The sequence below is a fragment of the Scardinius erythrophthalmus genome (genome assembly GCF_964197995.2).
Source record: "Scardinius erythrophthalmus genome assembly, chromosome: 1".
NCBI lineage: Eukaryota > Metazoa > Chordata > Actinopteri > Cypriniformes > Leuciscidae > Scardinius > Scardinius erythrophthalmus.
In genome coordinates, this window is record NC_138221.1 from 27686166 (window position 1) to 27706724 (window position 20559).

The 20559-nt window shown below is 39.0% G+C and overlaps 1 protein-coding gene across 2 annotated transcripts in view; it reads left to right on the forward strand.

Annotated features, from left to right (window-relative positions):
• The first annotated feature begins 11722 nt into the window (after window positions 1–11722).
• The window catches only part of fbf1 (Fas binding factor 1), a 20866-nt gene continuing 12029 nt past the window's right edge, over window positions 11723–20559 (forward strand). Inside the window, exons 1-14 of one of the 2 annotated variants that reach the window (XM_081368211.1) lie at window positions 11723–12150; window positions 14966–14993; window positions 15072–15198; window positions 15367–15427; window positions 16617–16667; window positions 16754–16859; window positions 16931–17002; window positions 17100–17150; window positions 17223–17448; window positions 18330–18475; window positions 18744–18840; window positions 19744–20118; window positions 20197–20268; window positions 20347–20405. In XM_081368211.1, the coding sequence (XP_081224337.1) occupies window positions 12148–12150; window positions 14966–14993; window positions 15072–15198; window positions 15367–15427; window positions 16617–16667; window positions 16754–16859; window positions 16931–17002; window positions 17100–17150; window positions 17223–17448; window positions 18330–18475; window positions 18744–18840; window positions 19744–20118; window positions 20197–20268; window positions 20347–20405 (1474 nt within the window). In that variant the 5' untranslated portion in view covers window positions 11723–12147. Of the gene's footprint in view, window positions 12151–14965; window positions 14994–15071; window positions 15199–15366; window positions 15428–16616; window positions 16668–16753; window positions 16860–16930; window positions 17003–17099; window positions 17151–17222; window positions 17449–18329; window positions 18476–18743; window positions 18841–19743; window positions 20119–20196; window positions 20269–20343; window positions 20406–20559 lie in introns of both variants that reach the window. The other variant, XM_081368210.1, reaches the window with a different exon arrangement.

Genomic DNA, 20559 nt, shown 5'->3' on the forward strand with positions numbered 1-20559 from the left:
TGTGGGGATCACCACAGCAGTTTTGAAGCTGGTGGGGACCACCCCTAGTGCCAGCGAGATGTTGATGATACTAGCCATGGCAGGGCACAGGGTAGGCAAACATGCCTTTACCAAGGTAGTAGGCATGGGGTCCAGCTTGCAGAAGGTGGACTTAGCTTTAGACACCAGGTCCATGACTTGGTTGTGTTCCAGGGCGGCAAAGGAGGAGAGAGAGCACTGTGGTGGGTGGACTGAGGCAGTTGAGTTGAAGTCCAGCAGTTGATGGGCAGGAATGGACGGAATTCCTGTCTGGTGAAGCTGCTGATAAATGGTGTCCACCTTTTCCTGAAAAAACCTGCTGAATTCTGAGCAGAGTTCAGCAGCATAAGAGGGTTGGGGGGCATCTGGGGGGCGGAGAAGACGGTTGATCGTTGAGAAGAGACGCTTGGGATGGTTCTGTTGATTATTGATGAGAGTGAAGTAGTATGATGTTTTTGCCTGGGAGAGAGCTTTTTTGTAGTCCCTGACATGGTCTTTGAAGATCTCGTGATGGACAACAAGGCCAGATTTTTTGTGCAGTCTTTCAAGCCGCCGCCCAGCCGCTTTCATGAGGCGGAGCTCAGGGGTGAACCAAGGAGCTGGCTGGGTGAAGGAGATGGACCGGGTCTTCAGAGGGGCTACTGCATCCAGGCTCAGAGAGAGGGCGGTATTGTAGTGCTCCACAAGGCCATCTGCAGTATGGCAGGTAGGATGCGAGGCAAGGTGTGTTGCAAGCATGTTTGACAGCGTGGGTGTGGACACGCGCCTGATGTTCCTGAATGTGATTGTTCGTTTAGCACGGTGCTTAGGTTGTGGCATCGGTACAGAGAACTGGACGGCATGGTGGTCCGACACAGCGAGGTCAAGGCACTCGAGGTGAACAGGGGTTAAGCCAAAGGTACACACCAGGTCCAAGGTATGCCCTTTGACGTGTGGGACCCTGCACATGCTGTGACACATTGAAACAGTCCAGGAGAGACAGGAACTCAGCAGCAAAAGGGCAACTGCTAGAGTCCACATGGATGTTAAAATCTCCCATAATGATGGTGGACAGGGACATGGGGCAGACAGCTGTGAGTAACTCAGAAAACTCAGAGAGAAAAGTGTTGGAAGCTTTTGGAGGGCGGTAGACAAGGACTACCTGGAGCTGTGCAGCCCCAGCCAACACAAAATGAATATATTCAAAAGTTGCTGAGTTTGTGGGGAGCTCCTTAACAAGGATGTCAGAGCGGTGAATAACAGCCAACCCACCACCACGGCCCTGACAGCGAGGCTTTTGGATGTAAACATAGCCTGGGGGTGTGGCATGGTTGAGTGATAGGAAATCCTGCTGAGCTTGCCATGTCTCTGTCAGGCACATGAACTCCAATTTCTTATCAATGATAATGTTGTGTATTAATCCAGCCTTATTATTCAGTGAACGGGTGTTCAGGAGCATGAAAGTTGCAATCTGGTTGGTGAAAGTAGCGACAGGGGGAGCAGTCGAGTCAACAGAGGCCAGAGAACGCAGGTTGATTAGCTCTGCGTGACGATTGCTCTGATGACGTCGCAACACGGAAGTGTGGCACCGAACACCTGACACAGCTGGAGTTGTACTCGAGTGGACAAACTTATGTCGGGTGGCCCTGTGCACATAACGAGGACGACGCAGAATATGGAGAGACTTTATGACATCCAGGCAGCTCGGGGAGATGAAGGAGTAGAGTTTCTTTAGTTCCGTTGCGGAGTATTTAAGGAAAGCCATGCCAGGAGTGCGCCCAGCTTGGCTAAGTGACGTTAGCAGAGCCACAAGCTGCGCTCCAGGTAGAGTCAGCAGTAACAACGGAGGTGGACTGGAGGTGAAGCCGGTGTAGCCTGTCCAAAGGTAAGACCACAGTTTGTCCGGTAGTAGTAGTCAGTCAGCTGAGATGGTCCAGGTAGCGTTGATGGAGACTAGCTGCTAATCGCACAGTAAAGTTGAAGTTGATGGCTACTTGCGGAGCCAACAGATTAAATAGAGGCGACTTGTTAACAAGGTAGCTGACGGTTGCAGAAACACAAGATTAAATCAGCGAATTTGTAAACGGGGAACGTGGACGTGAGAAGCGGCGACATTCACGCCAGCGTCCTCTCCTATCATAAATCTCTAAAGAAGAAAAACATCACACCGAAGATGATTCAAATCAATACTGTACCCAGGTCACCAAATGAGTGTTTGAGGACCACAATTCCCCAGAGAACTTGAAGAAATGCAGCCACGCAGACCCATCCTTCACAATCTACAATTGAAAAAAACAAAAAAAAACATGAACACACAGTATCAAATTTAATTGGAAAATTTAATTGGAGGCCATTATTGTACCTTTTTCTTTTTTCAGCGCTATGAGGTACGAATATACCATTATTATGTTCACCACTATCATGAAACTTAACCATGCTGTTCTCCTGACCGAGCGCAAACCTGAAAGTAAAGTTTATTTATTACATTTTAAAATGGCAGAAAATATGATTTCGGACACAAATACTCCTGAAGACCTGACAATCGATTGCTCTTATTCAACAGTAAGCCATTTAAAACTATCAAAGACGGTGCTATTCATCATGACAGATTAAGATAGATGGAATTTCATTGATTGATCTACAATCAGTTATAGATAGAGTCGAAACACAATTCATCAATTATACTTACACTGCAGTTTTTCCACACATGCATCATTCCAATTATATCTGGTCAACGTTAAAAACAGTGGAAGAACTCCAACAACAAAAAGTGCTGTATGTGGAGAAAAAAACACTGGGTTTTAGAAACAAACATACAACATAATTAAACAATTATTATTAGTGAGCTGCTTAGCCTTCAGAAAAAAAATAAAACTAAATTTAACTGTTTTACCTTTTAGTCATTTTCCCTGATTTTATGATTTGATATAGCAATAAATAAGGGTTTGCAGATTAGCAGATAAATAAATTTAGCTATCATTTAGTAAGCTAGTTTGGTCAGGGTCCTATTTTTCATTGACAGTGTTATCCTATAAAAACTAACTAATGTTGAATGGCTTTAAAATTTTAAGAAAATGGGATTAGATTCACTAATAAATATAACTCATTTTAAAATAAATATAATTTATATTTATTATAATATTATATTTATATGTATAAATAAAACTCTATTTAGATAAAAGTTTTAGTTGCGGGATAATGATGCATTTACATTTATGTTTATGCATTTGGAAGATGCTTTTATCCAAAGTGACTTATATTCAAGGTAACATTTAAATCAGCCAAAGTGGTAATGTGTATTAAAGCAATGAGCCCCATGAAGCCGTGGTTTACAGTGAATTTATAAGAGCTAAGGGCCTTTGTTAGACACGGAACGGAGTAAAACAAAAGAGTAATCCAACAAATGAGAAGGCAACGTAACAGTGCACCAACAAAAACAACACCAGACAATGAGTGAACAGAACTCAGGGCAAAATATACACAGAAACTAATGATCAAACAAGGAACAGGTGTGTGTAATCAATGAAACAAAGAGTAACCATTACAACGGACAGAAACAGAAAGGAAACACAGGAAATCACAATAACAAACTAAAAGTCTGTGAAAATAAAACAGAAAACGCAACAAATCGTGACAAGTCTTTATGTGCCCATTGTGGCACTCAGGCTCTAATTTTATCATTTCCTTTTAAAAATAATAACAATACTTTTTTAATAGACCATTTAAAATAATATGAATATCCACAAATCCTCATTAACAAAGACACAAAACGTATTATCAACTTTAGATATTTAATGTAATACAAAAATCTCAACAAATGTTGGTATTCTAATGAAATAACGAATTTAAGAAGAAAATAACCATTCATTCAATGTGTTAAGATGAGATTTTGTGCCATCTATAATCAAGAGAAACAAATAAGGTCAACAATTTTTTTGTAATCCAAATGTTTTATAAAACGCTTACCTCCGCTGGCAGCTCCAAAAGCGTAGAAGAGGAAGATGAGTTGTAATGGAGGAAGAACATCATGGCCGATATCAGACACGAGGTCTAACACAGCACGTATGTGGCCATCTTTATTTCTAATCAGTTCAGCCAATACTGTATCAACAAAATATGTATAGAATTAACAAAATGTTTCATTTAAAATGATCATGACCAATTTCAATACTCAATGAGCAATAAAGAATACAACAAGAGGGACACTAGACTGAAATAGTATAATTTGAGTAAAAATATCCTAATAACAATTACACAGCAATGAAGTAACCTTCTGACTTTGTTAAAGTATATTAATGATTTACACGTTCTTCTCCAGCAAACAGTTTGAGCCAATTGTACTTAATGAGTAAGTTCTGCAGTTTTGGAGATACAAAAGTTAATTGTATTGAATAATTGACAGTATTATTACATTACTGCATGAGTCATAAACTAAAAATCAGAATCAAATGGATAAATAAATAAATAAATATAATTTATTACACTGCTGAGCTGACAAAAAAACAAACAATTTATTTAATTTACTCATCACTAGTGTAGAGTGACAGAAATACTTACAGAAAACGATGTTCGTGATGCATATCAGAATCATTATTGCAAAAAGGATGGTTATCAGGACTCGATCATATTGTTCATAACTCAGACTTTTTTCCCAAAAGGATTTAAAAAGAACTGGGACAAAGAGATAAATGATCACAATTACGTAAATGTTGTTGACTGAGCTTAACTTGTATAGAAACCGTTTCAACTTTCATTAATGAGTATTAATATCACTATGATAATATTATGCACGGTTGAATATTCAAATTTGCATACCTGAATAAACAACATTTGCAAAGAGGGAATATTGTAGATGAACAATGCAGTGCATAGCTGTTTTACGATCACCTGCAAAACAGAAAAAGTTTTTAACAAATCAAATACAACTCCAAACAAAAACAAAATCTGTAATAAAACAAACAAAAAAAACAGAAATACTTGAAACAGAAATGAACACTTTCGGTAACATTTATTTTCTGTTACTTTGCCCATTTACTAACAAAGAGCTGCTCTGCAAATTCAGAAAATCATCAAACCAACTCATTTGAGCATCTCTTTGATAAACCAATCATGTTTCAAAGCAAACCTGGGAAACTTTCTGAATGTGGAGACGCCCACAACAGCAGAAGGGGCCTCAGCATATAATGAGCACAACACGCAACAGTTTCACTCAGAAATCCTAGAAAAAGAAAAGAAACAGGAGATACACTCATTTCCTAACAGTGGCAATATTCCAAGGTTCTGTTTTATTCTACTATACAAAATTATGAATTATGGAAGGTTGTTTCCGCCACGGAATGAAAAATGAAAAGGTAATTGTGGCTTTTTATCTCACAAATCAGTTTACATCTCGCAATTCTGACTTTTTTTCTCAGAATTGCAAGATATAAACTCGCAAGATATAAAAATTGAGAATTGCAAATTTTTAACTTGCAATTACGACTATTATTTCTCAGAATTGCGAGTCATGAAATTCTGACTTTAATTGTGAAAAAAAAAAGTCTGAATTGTGAGATAAAAATTCGCAATTACCTTTTTTATTTTTGTATTCCGTGGCGGAAAGAAGCTTCCATAGTGAATTAATCCATTTTACAATTTAAAACAAAACTGAATTGACATAACCAAATGTCTAGGTTACTAATGTAACCCCTGTTCTCTGAAGGAGGGAACAAAGACATTATGTCTGACTGAACTGACTGTGATCTTGTCTGTGATCTTGTCTGAGAGCCCAATCACCTTCAAGTGGTAATACAGAACAAGCCAATGCACTTTGACCAGTAAAATTTGCATCTCAAGTCACTCCCTGCTTCCGGGTTTATAAGGCAGCATGCAAACTCACACATCAAGTTTTCCGCTAAGGAGACATGGTCCCGGGCCGTTCCAGCAGAGGTACAGGAGTTGTGGTGATGGGACACAACATTACATTAGTAACCTAGACAGTCCCTATCAGGACGTTGGACATTACGTCGGACTGAATTGACATATTGGGATCCCTATGGAAAGTGCTACAACTGCTGCCCCTTCTAGCGCCCAGAGTAAGCCACCTGCTCCTCGTCCTCCACTGCGTTTTTGCGAGAAGGCTCACTGGGGGAAATGCCCACTTGCGTAGGCCCCAGCTGTGTGTCAATGCATCCATGCTGAGCGTCCCCTTGGTCAGGGAATAAAACAACTGGCAACTGGTTGTCTCCAGTGATGCAAACAGGTCAACTCAAAAGACTCCAAAGCATTCCCAAATCAGCTGGACCATCCGGGGCTGGAGTCTCCACTCTTCCCTGGACGTGAGAGCTCGTCGGCTGCATGATTGAGATCGCCAGGGATGTGTATGGCACGAAGCGACCTGAGACGCTTTTTTTTTACAAGTTGCGACATAAGACGAGGAGCGTGGAACACCTTGAACAGTTGATGTACACAATGGTCCATATGTTGTCCATCCGGAACAGCAAATGATTGTTTCACAGCAACAGCAAAAAAACGACGCAGGGTCACCAGTACTGCTAGCAACTTGAACGTGACTGACTAAATAGCGAACAATGATTCTTCAACTGTTATGTAAATAAACATGTAATTATTACTACTTGTGGAATACTCACCTTCAATGACACCCCAGAACAAAAAGGCGAAAAACATAAAAAGGTTTGGTACAGAGACTACAGAGATCTGAAGAAACAGGCCTGCATCAAGAGAGAAGTACACAATAAAAAATTAATTTCAGTCAGAAATGATTAATTATTTAAATCATTATTTTGCATATATTAGTGTAATATCACTAACTAACAAATAAACAAATAAAAATACTTTTTGTGCAAACTTACTTCTTTTGATTTTATATTTTATAAAAAACAGCAGTGCACATCCGGATGCAGCAATACAAAGAATAAGCACAATTATGTGTAAAAAAGAGTAACCTGTGGCACACAAATATTAAATTACAAACACAAAAAGACTGCAAAATTCTCTCTGAGAAACTGTCATGCACTATAATACTTAGTTGTACATGTCCAGTCTGTGTTGACACATGGTAAAATATAAATATTGTGAAACATAGAACAGAATTCCTTTAGCCAGGGACGCCTTTCGATTTTACACAAATTACGAATTAATGAATTCACCAATTAACAGATACCATTGAGATGAATAGCAATGTTAAAAGGTAGCTTTTTTAATTTGGTAAATGTTTTTCCATCGTAGTTTATGCACGTCTTCTTATCATATAAAAAAAAATTATTCACTTCAATGAGCGCATACTTTTTTATGCACATTTTTAGAATTTATGCAATCCAGCGTTTTTTGCATAAAAATAGGTGGATGGAATCATGACTATTAACATCCAGCAAATAGATCACATGCACATCTGAAATTAAGCTAATACACATGCTTGATTGAAATAACATGGAGCATTCAATGAACTCCTCACTTAACTAAATTTAATTTCACTAGATTAGCTCACCCAGTTGCTCCAGTACTACATTCGCATTGGATGAAAATTTTCCAGCAATCACGTGACAGATGTAAACCCCTTTATCCTCGGTCCTGACACTCTTCAGACTGAGAGAGAAGTTTCCTTTGCAGATTTCATCGGTGAAGAACTCAACTCTGTCTCTGTATCGCTCATCTACTGGTAGAGTTTTATTCTTTTCAAAAACCAGGATGTTTTCATCTTCATCCATCTTCCTCCATGAGACCCGTTCAATGTGTTCAGGTGGGATGTGAGAGTGTACAGAGCAGTTCAGAGTGACGTCTTCACCAACATACGCAGATACGGGATCATCTGATCCCGATACACTCAGATACTCTGAAAGAACACATACAATATCAAAAGTCAAAACACACAATAAAGTGGAATTCATTTCAAAATGTTGGCCAGAACTCATACGAGATTTTCACTCACCAACTGCTTTAATTTGCACCAGGGTTTCATCAGATTCCCGCTCAGTGTACACTTTACATCTGTAAAAACCCTTATCTTCAGCTCTCACCTTTTCCAGACAAAGGGAGAAGTTTCCATGTTTGATTTGATCAGTGAAGAAATGAGCTCTGTCACGATAATCCTGATACTGGGCGTCTGGTCGACTCTCATAATCTTGGTACACATGCACAAGTGTATTGATATCTGTTCGTATCCAAATCATCTTCAGTCCTTTCAAAGGTAAGGGTTCATCAACATAACAGGGCAAAACCACTGAAGATCCCAGAGCAACAACCAGAGGACCAGAGGGACCTTTCACTAATAACCCTAAAAACAACAGAGAAAAAAAAACATTCAGATGAATGAGATGAAGGAAAGATTACTTTTGAAGTCCCAATTTGATACATTTTACGATTCATGCTAGGTCTTCCTGTTTTGTTAAAAAAAGTGTTACAAGTGTATAATTTAAATGGGAAAAAATACTTACCGTCACATATCATAAATAGTGCTGCCACGAACATGTATTTATGTAAGAGCATGTTCAAACACAAAATGACGGCATAAAAGTTTACTTTATCTGCTGTAACTAAATAACCAAGTTATAACAGAAAGTGTGTGAAGAAGCTGCCGTACGTTGACTGATCTGCTTTCACTTTCATCCCAGGTAATGCAGGTATAAGCAGGAAGTCAAACCGTCTAAACCGGCTACTCCTGTCCTCACCTGTCAATCACTCTCCCAAAACCAAGCAATATACAAAGAATTGAAGCAGCACATTTACACTTGTGACTGACCCAGCAAACAAAAATATGTTCTAGAACGTTTAATGAACATATAAATCAAACCATGCGCGTAATTTGCACGGGGGTTACGGGGGTTATGACCCCCCCAAAAATCTGATCCAGCTAATATAACCCCCCCCCCCCCCCCCCATATTAAAATAAATATGAAATATTCCGAATGAATACTTTTGTTCGTTTTCTTTATTTCATTTGCCAGCAAGAAAGATAGTATCATATTTTAAATAATCTGTAATGTACTTCCCGCCCACCGCACCGCCGACTACTTGGTATTACCCAACCCGCTTTCTCTACCAAGTTTGTTCACTATATTGCGCAGTCGCTGGGATGAATGGTTGGAGAAAGCTGACGGTGCATGCTAACGGATGGAAAGATGAAAAAGGACACTGAAAGGCAGCCAGACAACGATTTTTCATTGTTGGTCGACACCATTTTTTACAGTCTATGGTCGACACCAGCCAAAAAGAGGAAAAATCCTGACCAAACGGAGGTGCGTTTCTCAAAGTGTGAGGCGCGGGCGCGTGCGCGGCCCACTGCTGGGGGGGAATAGAGACATGACAAATGGGGCGCGACAAACAGGTTTTGTGCCCATCTTTTTAATTCCTTTATTTATTGACCATACACTCAAAACAAAACAAAGACACATTTAAATGTAAGCCTTGCTGAACCTTTTTACACGTAAAGGCCCTTTCACACCGGATGCGTAACGAAAAAGCGAAACGAAAAAGCGAATAGTTCGTGTGCGAATAGTTCGCATCAAAACCATTCACATCAGCCGCGACGCGAATTTGCGACGTCTGTGACGTTCAGAGAGCTTCAACATTCCAAAACTTTCGCGCGAATCGCGCCGACAGCTGAGAAAACATGGACACTTCATCATCATCATCATCATCATCCAGTCATAGTCATAGCATCCAGTGAAGACGAGCTTTTCATTTTATTTAAAAGACAGAAAAGAAGGTTTTGGGTGCACCCAATCTTACAGAACAGAAAGTCTGAAGGGGAGTATGCTTATGTGCAGTTTTTTTTTTTTTTTTTTTTTTGCGTCTTCAACAGTGCGTTTTGTAATGTAACTACACATTACATGTAACACACGAAGTAAGTTAAAAATCATTCGACTAGAAATATCACACAAAGAATGTATAGTATAGCCTACTAAAAGCAGCCCTAAATAGTCTCACTGCATTTTGTTACGTGTTCAAAGTAAACACGGTCTCTGTCTCTATCTTTGACGATAATAGTGTTAGCTTTCTATCCCAAATGTAGTTTGGCCTGCTAGCCTACACAGCACAGGACTATCACACAACACACTCACAGTCGTGATAACCGGTTGGTTGGCAATGCTACGCCACACATTGTCTTTCAAATCGTTGTCCTTGTAGTATGTGAATTGGCTGAAGCCTATTCTGTCGCCGCAAAAGTAAAAAAAAAATCGACATCGAAGCGAAAAAAATAAAAGTCGTTTTTTCGCCTCAGCACATTCGCGTTCGGTGTGGAAGCGCTCATTACACAAACAGCTGATCAAAAAATAAACCCATCGCGCGAATTATTCGTGCGTCAAAATCGCGTCCAGTGTGAAAGGGCCTTAAGTTTAAAAGTTGTAGCTAGGCTATCACTTTATGGTTCCCATGGAGACGCGTCATTCATTGCTTGTCACACCGCAGCCACAATAGCGCTGAATGAATGACTGATGATCTGCTTTTATTTCTTTTTATTCAAAATTTCACAAATTTGTTAGCTATAGCAGGATATATCTGATATTCCGATTGTCAAATATGTGCAAGTGGATGTGTTTTGTTGTTTAAACACCTTTATAACGATCGCGTTAGTTGTATGCGCAACGTATTTTAGGTAAGTTATCTTAAAATACCTAAAAACAAAAATACGTAAATTATTAGGAATTTACCACCTCCGGCTCAATTTGAGATTATTATCATTATTTTTATTTTTTTATAATTTTTTTGTTCTTTTTGCAGTTTGCAAAGTGACAAAATGAAGCAAAGCACAACTAGTCCACACTTTCCCAGTTTCTGAATTTGATGTTATCAGAGGCTAAATGCAAACACAATTTTTTTTTATCTACTTTTGAGTCTTATTTCATGCAAAGTGATAATATAATTGCACTTTCATTTTCTCTCTTTGAAAGTTTTTAATGCTGTTATTTGATGTTAAGTTTTTAAAATGTGATGTTAATAAAATACATTTTAACAGATAAACTTAAAGATTTTGTTAGTGGATGGTGAGTTTTGGTGATGCCCACCAATATGTGAAATCTGTTCAGAATAAAGGTGCAAGCTGCACTCCAGTGTGCCACCCTATATTGTAATATTGAGAGTTGAATTGTGCATAATACATTTGCTGCATGTAGGTGCCAATACAGTGATGCAATTGATTAATCTTGTAAGTTTTTTTTTTTTTTTTTTTTTTTTTTTTTTTTTATAAGATATTGAACACACAAAAAATCAATTAATTGGAAGCTGCCACTGCTGGCTAGTGCTTAAACACTGTGTCATTATGGCATAAATAGTCAAGTGAACAACTGCATTTACGTTAAGTAGCCTAAATCAGTAAAAGTATCACAATGTATTTCTAAAACAGGAACGGCAAATTACCTTTTACACAAGAAAATTATTCAATAAATAAATTAATAAATATGCAGCGAGTTTAACCCCCCCAATGGTAGACCCAAAGTTACGCCCTTGAATCAAACTCATTTTCAGTTGAAATCAAGTGCATGTCAGCTGCAGTCTACGTGTATAGCAAATCAAGAACTATTTTCTTCTCAAAGTGACTGGGAAACTCTCATAACATAGCCTACTGTTGTATTGTTTACTCCGATGAACAAGCAATATTCTATAAGTTTGCCATGCATCACTGCACGATTTTAATAGTAACGACAGAAACATGGCTATATTTCTTCAGTAGACTTAGCCTAACTGATTGGCGCGTGCACGTGGACTACACTACCCACAATGCCCTATTGTAAACAGGAAGTTTGTCACGGATTTTCAAACCCGTAGAGCTCATACGGAATGATCAGTGTTTCAGAATTAGATAAATAATAGTGTTTTATTTATAAATATTTCTCTAGAACTAAAGTGTGGCTTTATGTGTCGGTTATTCGCATATTCACGATCTTTGACTCTGAGGAACTGCTTCATCAACACTAAAGCTTGTCTAGTCCAGAACACAGACAGGATTTAATTTTTACACTTGAATCCTCAGATCTGGATCCTAATCATCCAGACAGAACCAGAACCAGCGGGTCCAGGGCCGGATTTGAAGTTTGAACGATGATCAGCTGATCGCTCGTGCTTTTGTTGAGGCTGCGGTCCGGTTTCTATTGGTAACGGGCACGCGCACAGATTTCACCATAAGCACTCCGTTTCTCCTTCTGGGAATCAGATATGGTAAACATCAACTCTCTTACTTATATAAAACATAACATAGCGTAAAGCGAAAAATTAATAAATGCAACAATACTTCAGTACTGTACAATAAAACAAACACGTGGTGACGGTGGTGTAGTGGTTACAGATCTTCTGGGCTCATAACACATTTTTACTGTTACACAAGTAGTTAGCCTACATGTTGTTATTATAGTAATTACAATTATAAATTATGCATAATTAATTACATGGAACTGAACCTAATCCTAACCCTATAGTAAGTACATGTAGTTAATTATTATTCCTCAGTATTTAAATGTATAATCAATTACACTGTAACAAGGACACCTTAAAATAAAGCGTTACCATTCAATCCACATAGGGTTTAATCTGTTAATTACTAAACCTGTAATAAATAAATAAGTGTTAATTTATTAACAGTATTTAATATGTAATTATTTTAGACATCTTGTAATGAAACATTGTTTCTATTTAAATGCTACGGTATTTAAATATACAGTGTATATAATACAGCCTACAGTAGGGAGAACAAGTATTTGATTCACTGCCGATGTTAGAGGTCTGTAATTTTTATCATAGGTACTCTTCAACTGTGAGAGACAGAATCTAAAACAAAAATGCAGAAAATCACATTGTATGATTTTTAAATAATTAATTTGCATTTTATTGCATGGCATAAGTATTTGATCACCTACCAACCAGTAAGAATGGGCTCCTTGCACATAGCAACCTGACGTCATATCCGCAACGGGTAAATACGGCCCGCTCTCTTCCTGTTTGGCGAAATATGGCGGCGGCGGCGGTGTAAACAGCGGAAAATGAGCCTTAAAAAAGATAGAGTTTTTTTCCAGAGGCAACAGAGAAAATATCATGAACATTGTTGTGTTCCCACATGCACGTCATCATCTAAGTTAGGAACATGCATGCAGGCGTACAGACACAACGTAGACATTTTCCGCCTAAGACTAGAAAACAGTACAACATTATAACACGCATATTCTGTCAGACCGGGATTGTTTATAAGCCTAGCCTAATGTAAGCTAGCAAGCTAACGTAAGCCATAAAGTTTGAGATATATAGACTTACCTTCATATCCGTGGATATATGAAGAGGCATACATTTTAAAGCCCTTCTCTAACTTGCTGGTAGGTGATTTGGAGGAGGACTTACAAAGGCGATGTACGTCCGTTATTGTAAGTTTCGGCAACTCTTGTAAACATCTAGTGTAGAATAGCGCCATGTTTAGACCGGAAAAGACGAGGCCGCATTTCCGGTAAGGAAGTAGTTACGTGCAAGGAGCCTATTCCGGCTCTCACAGACCTGTTAGTTTTTCTTTAAGAAGCCCTCCTGTTCTCCACTCATTACCTGTATTAACTGCACCTGTTTGAACTCGTTACCTGTATAAAAGACACCTGTCCACAGTCCACACACTCAATCAAACAGACTCCAACCTCTCCACAATGGCCAAGACCAGAGAGCTGTGTAAGGACATCAGGGATAAAATTGTAGACCTGCACACTACAGGACAATAGGCAAGCAGCTTGGTGAGAAGGCAACAACTGTTGGTGCAATTATTAGAAAATGGAAGAAGTTCAAGATGACGGTCAATCTCCCTCGGTCTGGGGCACCATGCAAGATCTCACCCCGTGGGGCATCAGTGATCATGAGGAAGGTGAGGGATCAGCCCAGAACTACACGGCAGGACCTGGTCAATGACCTGAAGAGAGCTGGGACCACAGTCTCAAAGAAAACCATTAGTAACACACTACACCGTCATGGATTAAAATCCTGCAGCGCACGCAAGGTCCCCCTGCTCAAGCCAGTGCATGTCCAGGCCCGTCTGAAGTTTCCCAATGACCATCTGGATGATCCAGAGGAGGAATGGGAGAAGGTCATGTGGTCTGATGAGACAAAAATAGAGCTTTTTGGTCTAAACTCCACTCGCCGTGTTTGGAGGAAGAAGAAGGATGAGTACAACCCCAAGAACACCATCCCAACCGTGAAGCATGGAGGTGGAAACATCATTCTTTGGGGATGCTTTTCTGCAAAGGGGACAGGACGACTGCACCTTATTGAGGGGAGGATGGATGGGGCCATGTATTGCGAGATCTTGGCCAACAACCTCCTTCCCTCAGCAAGAGCATTGGCTGGGTCTTCCAGCATGACAACAACCCGAAACGCACAGCCAGGGCGACTAAAGAGTGGCTCTGTAAGAAGCATCTCAAGGTCCTGGAGTGGCCTAGCCAGTCTCCAGACCTGAACCCAATAGAGAATCTTTGGAGGGAGCTGAAAGTCCGTGTTGCCCAGCGACAGCCCCGAAACCTGCAGGATCTGGAGAAGGTCTGTATGGAGGAGTGGGCCAAAATCCCTTCTGCAGTGTGTGCAAACCTGGTCAAGAACTACAGGAAACGTATGATCTCTGTAATTGCAAACAAAGGTTTCTGCAGCAAATATTAAGTTCTACTTTTCTGATGTGTCAAATACTTATGTCATGCAATAAAATGCAAATTAATTACTTAAAAATCATACAATGTGATTTTCTGGATTTTTGTTTTAGATTCCGTCACTCACAGTTGAAGAGTACCTATGATCAAAATTACAGACTTCTACATGCTTTGTAAATGGGAAAACCTGCTAAATCGGCAGTGTATCAAATACTTGTTCTCCCCACTATATAGTGTTTTGTAAATCATTGTTCTAATACAATTTATACAGTCCTGGGCCATGTGATATGATTCTGAGGTTTAATACATAACAATAATAAACTGATAGTAATGTAGTAGTATAAAATGTATCTCATCTTCCTCTTTTTCAGACTTCAAAGCAGAAGAAGGGTCTCAGAGGTGAGTTCAGTTCAGCTGGTGTGTGTGTTTTTTGTGTCTGATTGTTGTGTGAGCTGTGGTGTTTTCGTCGTCTCTCAGGCTCTATAGATGACGTGTTAGGAGATCTGCTGGGTGGTGACGATGATGAAGGTCCGGTGAAGGTGCGATCGCCTGCGCTTGTGTCCAGCAGACCCGCGGCCGTCCTCACGTCACGCAGCGGGAAGAGGTGTGTGTGTGTGTGTGATGATTGATGATCATTGAGCTTCATTTGAGCTGCTAAAGTGCATCACAAAGCATCTAGTATGAGTCTCAACAGTCTGAGAGATGAACTGAGACACAGATAGAGCCCGTCACCTGTGTAAATGCCACGTAAAGATGCTGTGTTTGTGTTCAGGTCACTGCCGGACGATGATTTCTTCAGTAAACTGGCAGAAGAGGCTGAGAAAGATGAGGAGGTGAGACACAGATCAAACACCTTTAATCACTCGTCATATTCATAAAGCACGTTAAAAACTACAGAGTAAACTTAAATGCTGTACAATTAAAAGAAACCATGATAAAACAGGCACAAAGTTTAGGTAATGCTTTATTTTACAGTGTCCTTGTTTTACATGTTACATGTGGTTACTGTTGTAATAACTATAAATTAAGCATATTTACATGTGACTAAAACAAACCTAAACTTAACTCTATAGTAAGTGCATGTTGTTAATTAACACTACTAAGTACTTAAATGTGTAATTACAGTGTCATTAAAATAAAGTGTAACCCACATTTATTAGTGTAAAATTCACTACTAGACGTATTAATAAATGCATTATAAAGAAATAATACAGGGAGCTCATTTCTAGATAAATCAATCAGATGAAAGTCCAGATTAATTTACTTAATTAGTGTTATTTTAGCATCATTGATATATCATTATAGTGTTTATTACAATGCTGGATTAGTTTTTGTTTGTGTATTTTCTATTTTCATTTTGTTTTTGTCATTTTTATTAGATTTGTTTTTTAATATGTGTAGTGTTGGGGAAAGTTACTTTTAAAAGTAATGTGTTACAATATTGCGTTACTTTTTATGGAAAGTAATGCATAACAATTTTTCTTAAGTTTTATTTCAGTTTTTTTTTTTTAGTACTTCGAGTTAAACTAAACAAAAAAGAGAAATGTTGCCATGGAAAGTAAAATAAAATAAGTTTGTTAAAAATATTTCAGTTCATATTGCAACAAACATGTTTTTTATGGTTTCAATACTAAATTTAAACTTTTAGTTAAAAGTTAAAGTATTTTCCATTTTCGTTTTAATGTTTTAGTGATTTTGTTGTGTGTTTTGGTCATTTTATTACATTCATCTGGCTTTTTTAAATATGTCTATATAATTTGATGTATTTTTATTTCAATTTTAGTTTTTTTAGTACTTCAAGTTAAACTAAACAATGATAAATATTGCCTTGGAAACTGAAATAAAAAAAAATTGTTAAATTATTTTAGTTTGTTTATTTTTATTTGAAGTAACACATTTTTGTTTTACGGCTTTAGTTGTAGTTATTGATAATAACCCTGCGACTCTTCCATCTCTTCTATAAAGACTCTTGATCTCTTCTATTGGGCATTTCCTCAGTGTGTGTGTGTATTTGTGTCTCAGGTCTCTGATGTTTCTGAGGCCGATCCTGCCGCTCTGCTGGACAGCATGAAGGTAAACCAAGCTGCTTTCTGATTGGCTGAAACATGAGCTGTGACGTCATCAAACGTGTGACTTCACTCCGGTTTTGTTCATTCCAGGACATAGATGACATGGATGCGGATCTGTTCAGCTCGAAGAAGAAGCCGAGCTCAGCTCCGATCCAGAGGAAAGAAGTGAAAGGAGGAGATAAGAGCAAAACCACAGGTACGTTTCCTTACAGTGAGATTTGAACAAATGATGCGACTGTTTTTAGAGTGTTTCATGTGTTCTTACAGAAGAATCGGTGAAAAAGCCCAGTTCGGCTCCGGCCTCCACAGCGAGAGCTTACAAGAAGTTCAGCTTTCTGGGTAAGAGCAGAAACCACGACTGTCTGACAGCGTTAACAGGCTTCATGAGGGTTTTGATGTTCTCCATTTGCTCCATTTTCTGCTGCATGTGGTTCAGATGATGAAGGTGGGGGTGTTGATCCTCCTCTTCCTCCTCCTGATGATGAAGGTATCACATCAACGCTTTAACACGAACCTCTGTGAGATAAACCACTGAGAACCCGTTCTTCACGTTTCACAGGTAACATGGACGGCTCGTTGGACGATTTATTGGACGATCTGGAACACAAGCCGAAGACGATGAAGAAAAGCGAGCCGCCGCGCTCTTCCTCACCTGTCGTTCCTCAGAAAACAGACAGGAAGAGGGACGATCTGACGTTTGATGATGCAGATGATCTGATGGACGCTCTGGGCTTCGGAGAAACGCACAAATCAAATGGAAATGGACCGACAGTGAAGAAAGAGAGGTAGAGTATGTCTGGACTCCTGTTGAATCCTGGGAGTTTTTCCTCCCTCTGGATGAAATCACTAAAAAAGTGCTGCTTTTCTCATCAAAATAATAAAATTCAAGCCTCTAAAGGGACAATCATAAACAACCCTGTTAGTATAGATTGAGATTGAGATTATATATAATCCAAGCAAACAGAAAACATTTCAGGTTTGTTCAGTAATAAGTGTTGCTTTTTCCACTTTTTTTTTGTACATTTCTAAATGTTTGGATTATATATAACAGAAAAGTATTTAATACTTATATTAATACAACAACCACTTCTATTAATACTAATGCTATTGTTATTATTATCACTATTAAGTAAATATCTGTTATATATAATCCAAAGAATCAGAAAAGCAAACATTATATCATTATTTACATATAATTTATTTTGGGCTCATTCAAGAACCAATGCCGCTTTTTTCATTGCTTAAGTACATTTTTTTTTTATTTATATTATATTATATTTTAGTCTCTTTCAATAACCAGTGCTGCTTTTTCCATTGCCTAAGTACATTTTTTTATTATTTTATTATTATTATAATTTTTTTTATTATTATTATTATATTTGTGTGTATATATTCACTTTAGGCTGTCAGTCAGTTTGAGTGCAAAACCATTAAATATTAATTTATCTTGAGATGGCATAATTCAGTTCATGAACGTTTAAAGACAATGTTTGTCTTATATAATCTTACAAAAAAACATAATTTAATAGAAATAGAAAAGGCATGAACCCGACATGGTTTCGGATTGTTTAGATCATATATAGAAGTGCACACTGCTCCTTATTCTCTGCTGTTTGTGACTGTGTGAACTGAGAAGCAATGTCAGTGTGTCTGTCCTCCTCACCAGTGATCCTCCTCTGAGAGCTCGCACTAAACTGGACGAGATCTTGGGCCGAGGGACGTCTCCTCGTCTGCTGGAGAGACCCGTGACTGGAGAGAAGAAGGACACGCCACAGACGGAGAAACCACCGGAGAAGAGCTCGACGGGAAGAGGTCAGGATCTCGAGAGCCACAGATCACTCAAGAGACAATTAAGAGAGAATGATTCAGTGACACACAAAATTGCACTTTCAATGAAGTTATAGATCATATCACAGCTTAAACAGTTGAGCATTCCCATTGAATGCATGAACTCATCGATTGTGTACAAGAGTGCAATACAAGTCACTTTGCATTAAAGCATCTGCCAAATGCATAAATGTGATCAATAAATGATTGGAATGTATAAAGGAGCACTAACCGCTGGTCCTGCTGTGTGCAGCCTCTCTGATGGACGAGGAGGACTTCACGTTCGGCTCGTATCAGCCCACGATGGCTTCGACTCCAGAGGGACGTCAGGCCCGGAGACAGTCTGTCAGGTGAGGAAACACACAGAGATGCTAAACTGCAGAAAGTGTTGCTCTTTGTCTTGTTTTCTTCTTAAATCAAGAGATGCGAAAGATAAGTAGTCTTGTTTTCTGAGAAACTGATCAAAATTAAGGTAGTTTATGAATTATTTTTCTGATCCCATTGGCAGAGGATTTTGCTTATAAATGTATCGTGATTGGTTTTATATCCGACTGAGGGGAAAAAAGACAAAAATACTGTGACTTTTACTCAAACTTTACATACTTTAAATACAACCCACCCCCCACCACCAGCCAATACAGTCAAAACAAAAATTATTCAGACACCAGATATCATTTTTGATATATTTTACTAGTTGGTTTAGGACACTATAGTCCATGTATTTAAGTGAGGATAGCAAAATAAAGTAAACAGTGACATATCATACCCAAAAATTCTTCATACAGTGACTATCAGTAAAATGTATACAAATTTGGGACAAAAATGATTCAGACACTTTGATCTGATCATGTTTTGCTGAAGTGTTTTTCTTTAATTGCTAATTTGACCTTTTTACAGCACAGACTGAACAGAATGAAGCATTGCTTGGTCATTTATTGACCTAAATGTGTATTATCTAATTGTGTAGTTAAATTTAACAGCTGACAGATATTCAACATAATTCATGTGTGAGACAGTCTAACAGAAGGATGGACAAAACCAGTTAAATATCAACTGATCTGATAACTCTGAGTTCTTGTCATATTTTATTACCATTTTCTAAACTATAGAGAATAAACTGTGATAATGTGAGAAATGTTGAAGGAGTCTGAATACATTCTGGTTTGACTGTGTATTCGTTTATCACTGTATTGATTCATTGTATTTGCATAAATCAGTTTCATTAAAGCTAAGAAGCTTGTGTTTGGTGTCAGATTCTCGACTGAAGACGTGAGCGCTCACTCGCCCGAACACAAACCCAAACCCTCCGCACGCGCCGCCCGGCCCAGATCAGACTGGCTCGGCCTGAAACAGGAGGAGGAAGAGGAACAGATGAAGGAGGAACCCAAACAAGCCAGACAACCTGTTCCAGAGGCCCTGAAGCCTCCAGCGTCTCCATCATTACCGGCTCGAGAAGAGACAGCGCCCGCACCCTCGTCTCCTAAAACCACCTCGAGAGACGAGGACCAGGACTGGCTCTCTGGAGCGCTGAGCCGCAGGAAAACACAGCCCGTCAGCCAATCAGAGGAGAGAGAGAGGAAACAGGAAGTGACGTCGGGTCCGACTGAGGAAGTGGACGTGGTTCTCAGGTGAGGGTTTGTGAATAAATGTTGGGTTGGACTGGATCAAGACGCAAAGGTTTGCTGTGATGTGTGTTGTGTTTGCAGCTCAAAATCAAACGTCTCTTTAGCCTCACGAAGACGAGCGGACGAGCCTCCCGTCCCAAACACAGAGCACAGGTACAGTCCACACTAACACTGCTGCGGTCATGTGATTCATGTGGTTCACTAAGTGTGTGTGTGTGTGTTTTCCAGCAGAGAGTCCACTGGCATCTCTATCCAACACAACACAAGCACAGAAACGCAACATAAACCTGGTACAGTCAAACATTGCTCTCACTCAAATATTATTATTCAACTCTTATGACTTGTACAGGACTCTTACAGTCATGGAAAACTTAGAGATTACCATGTCTGGAAAAGTCGCAAAAGTTTTAGTGAATATAAATGTTAGTAGTTAGCTAGAAATTG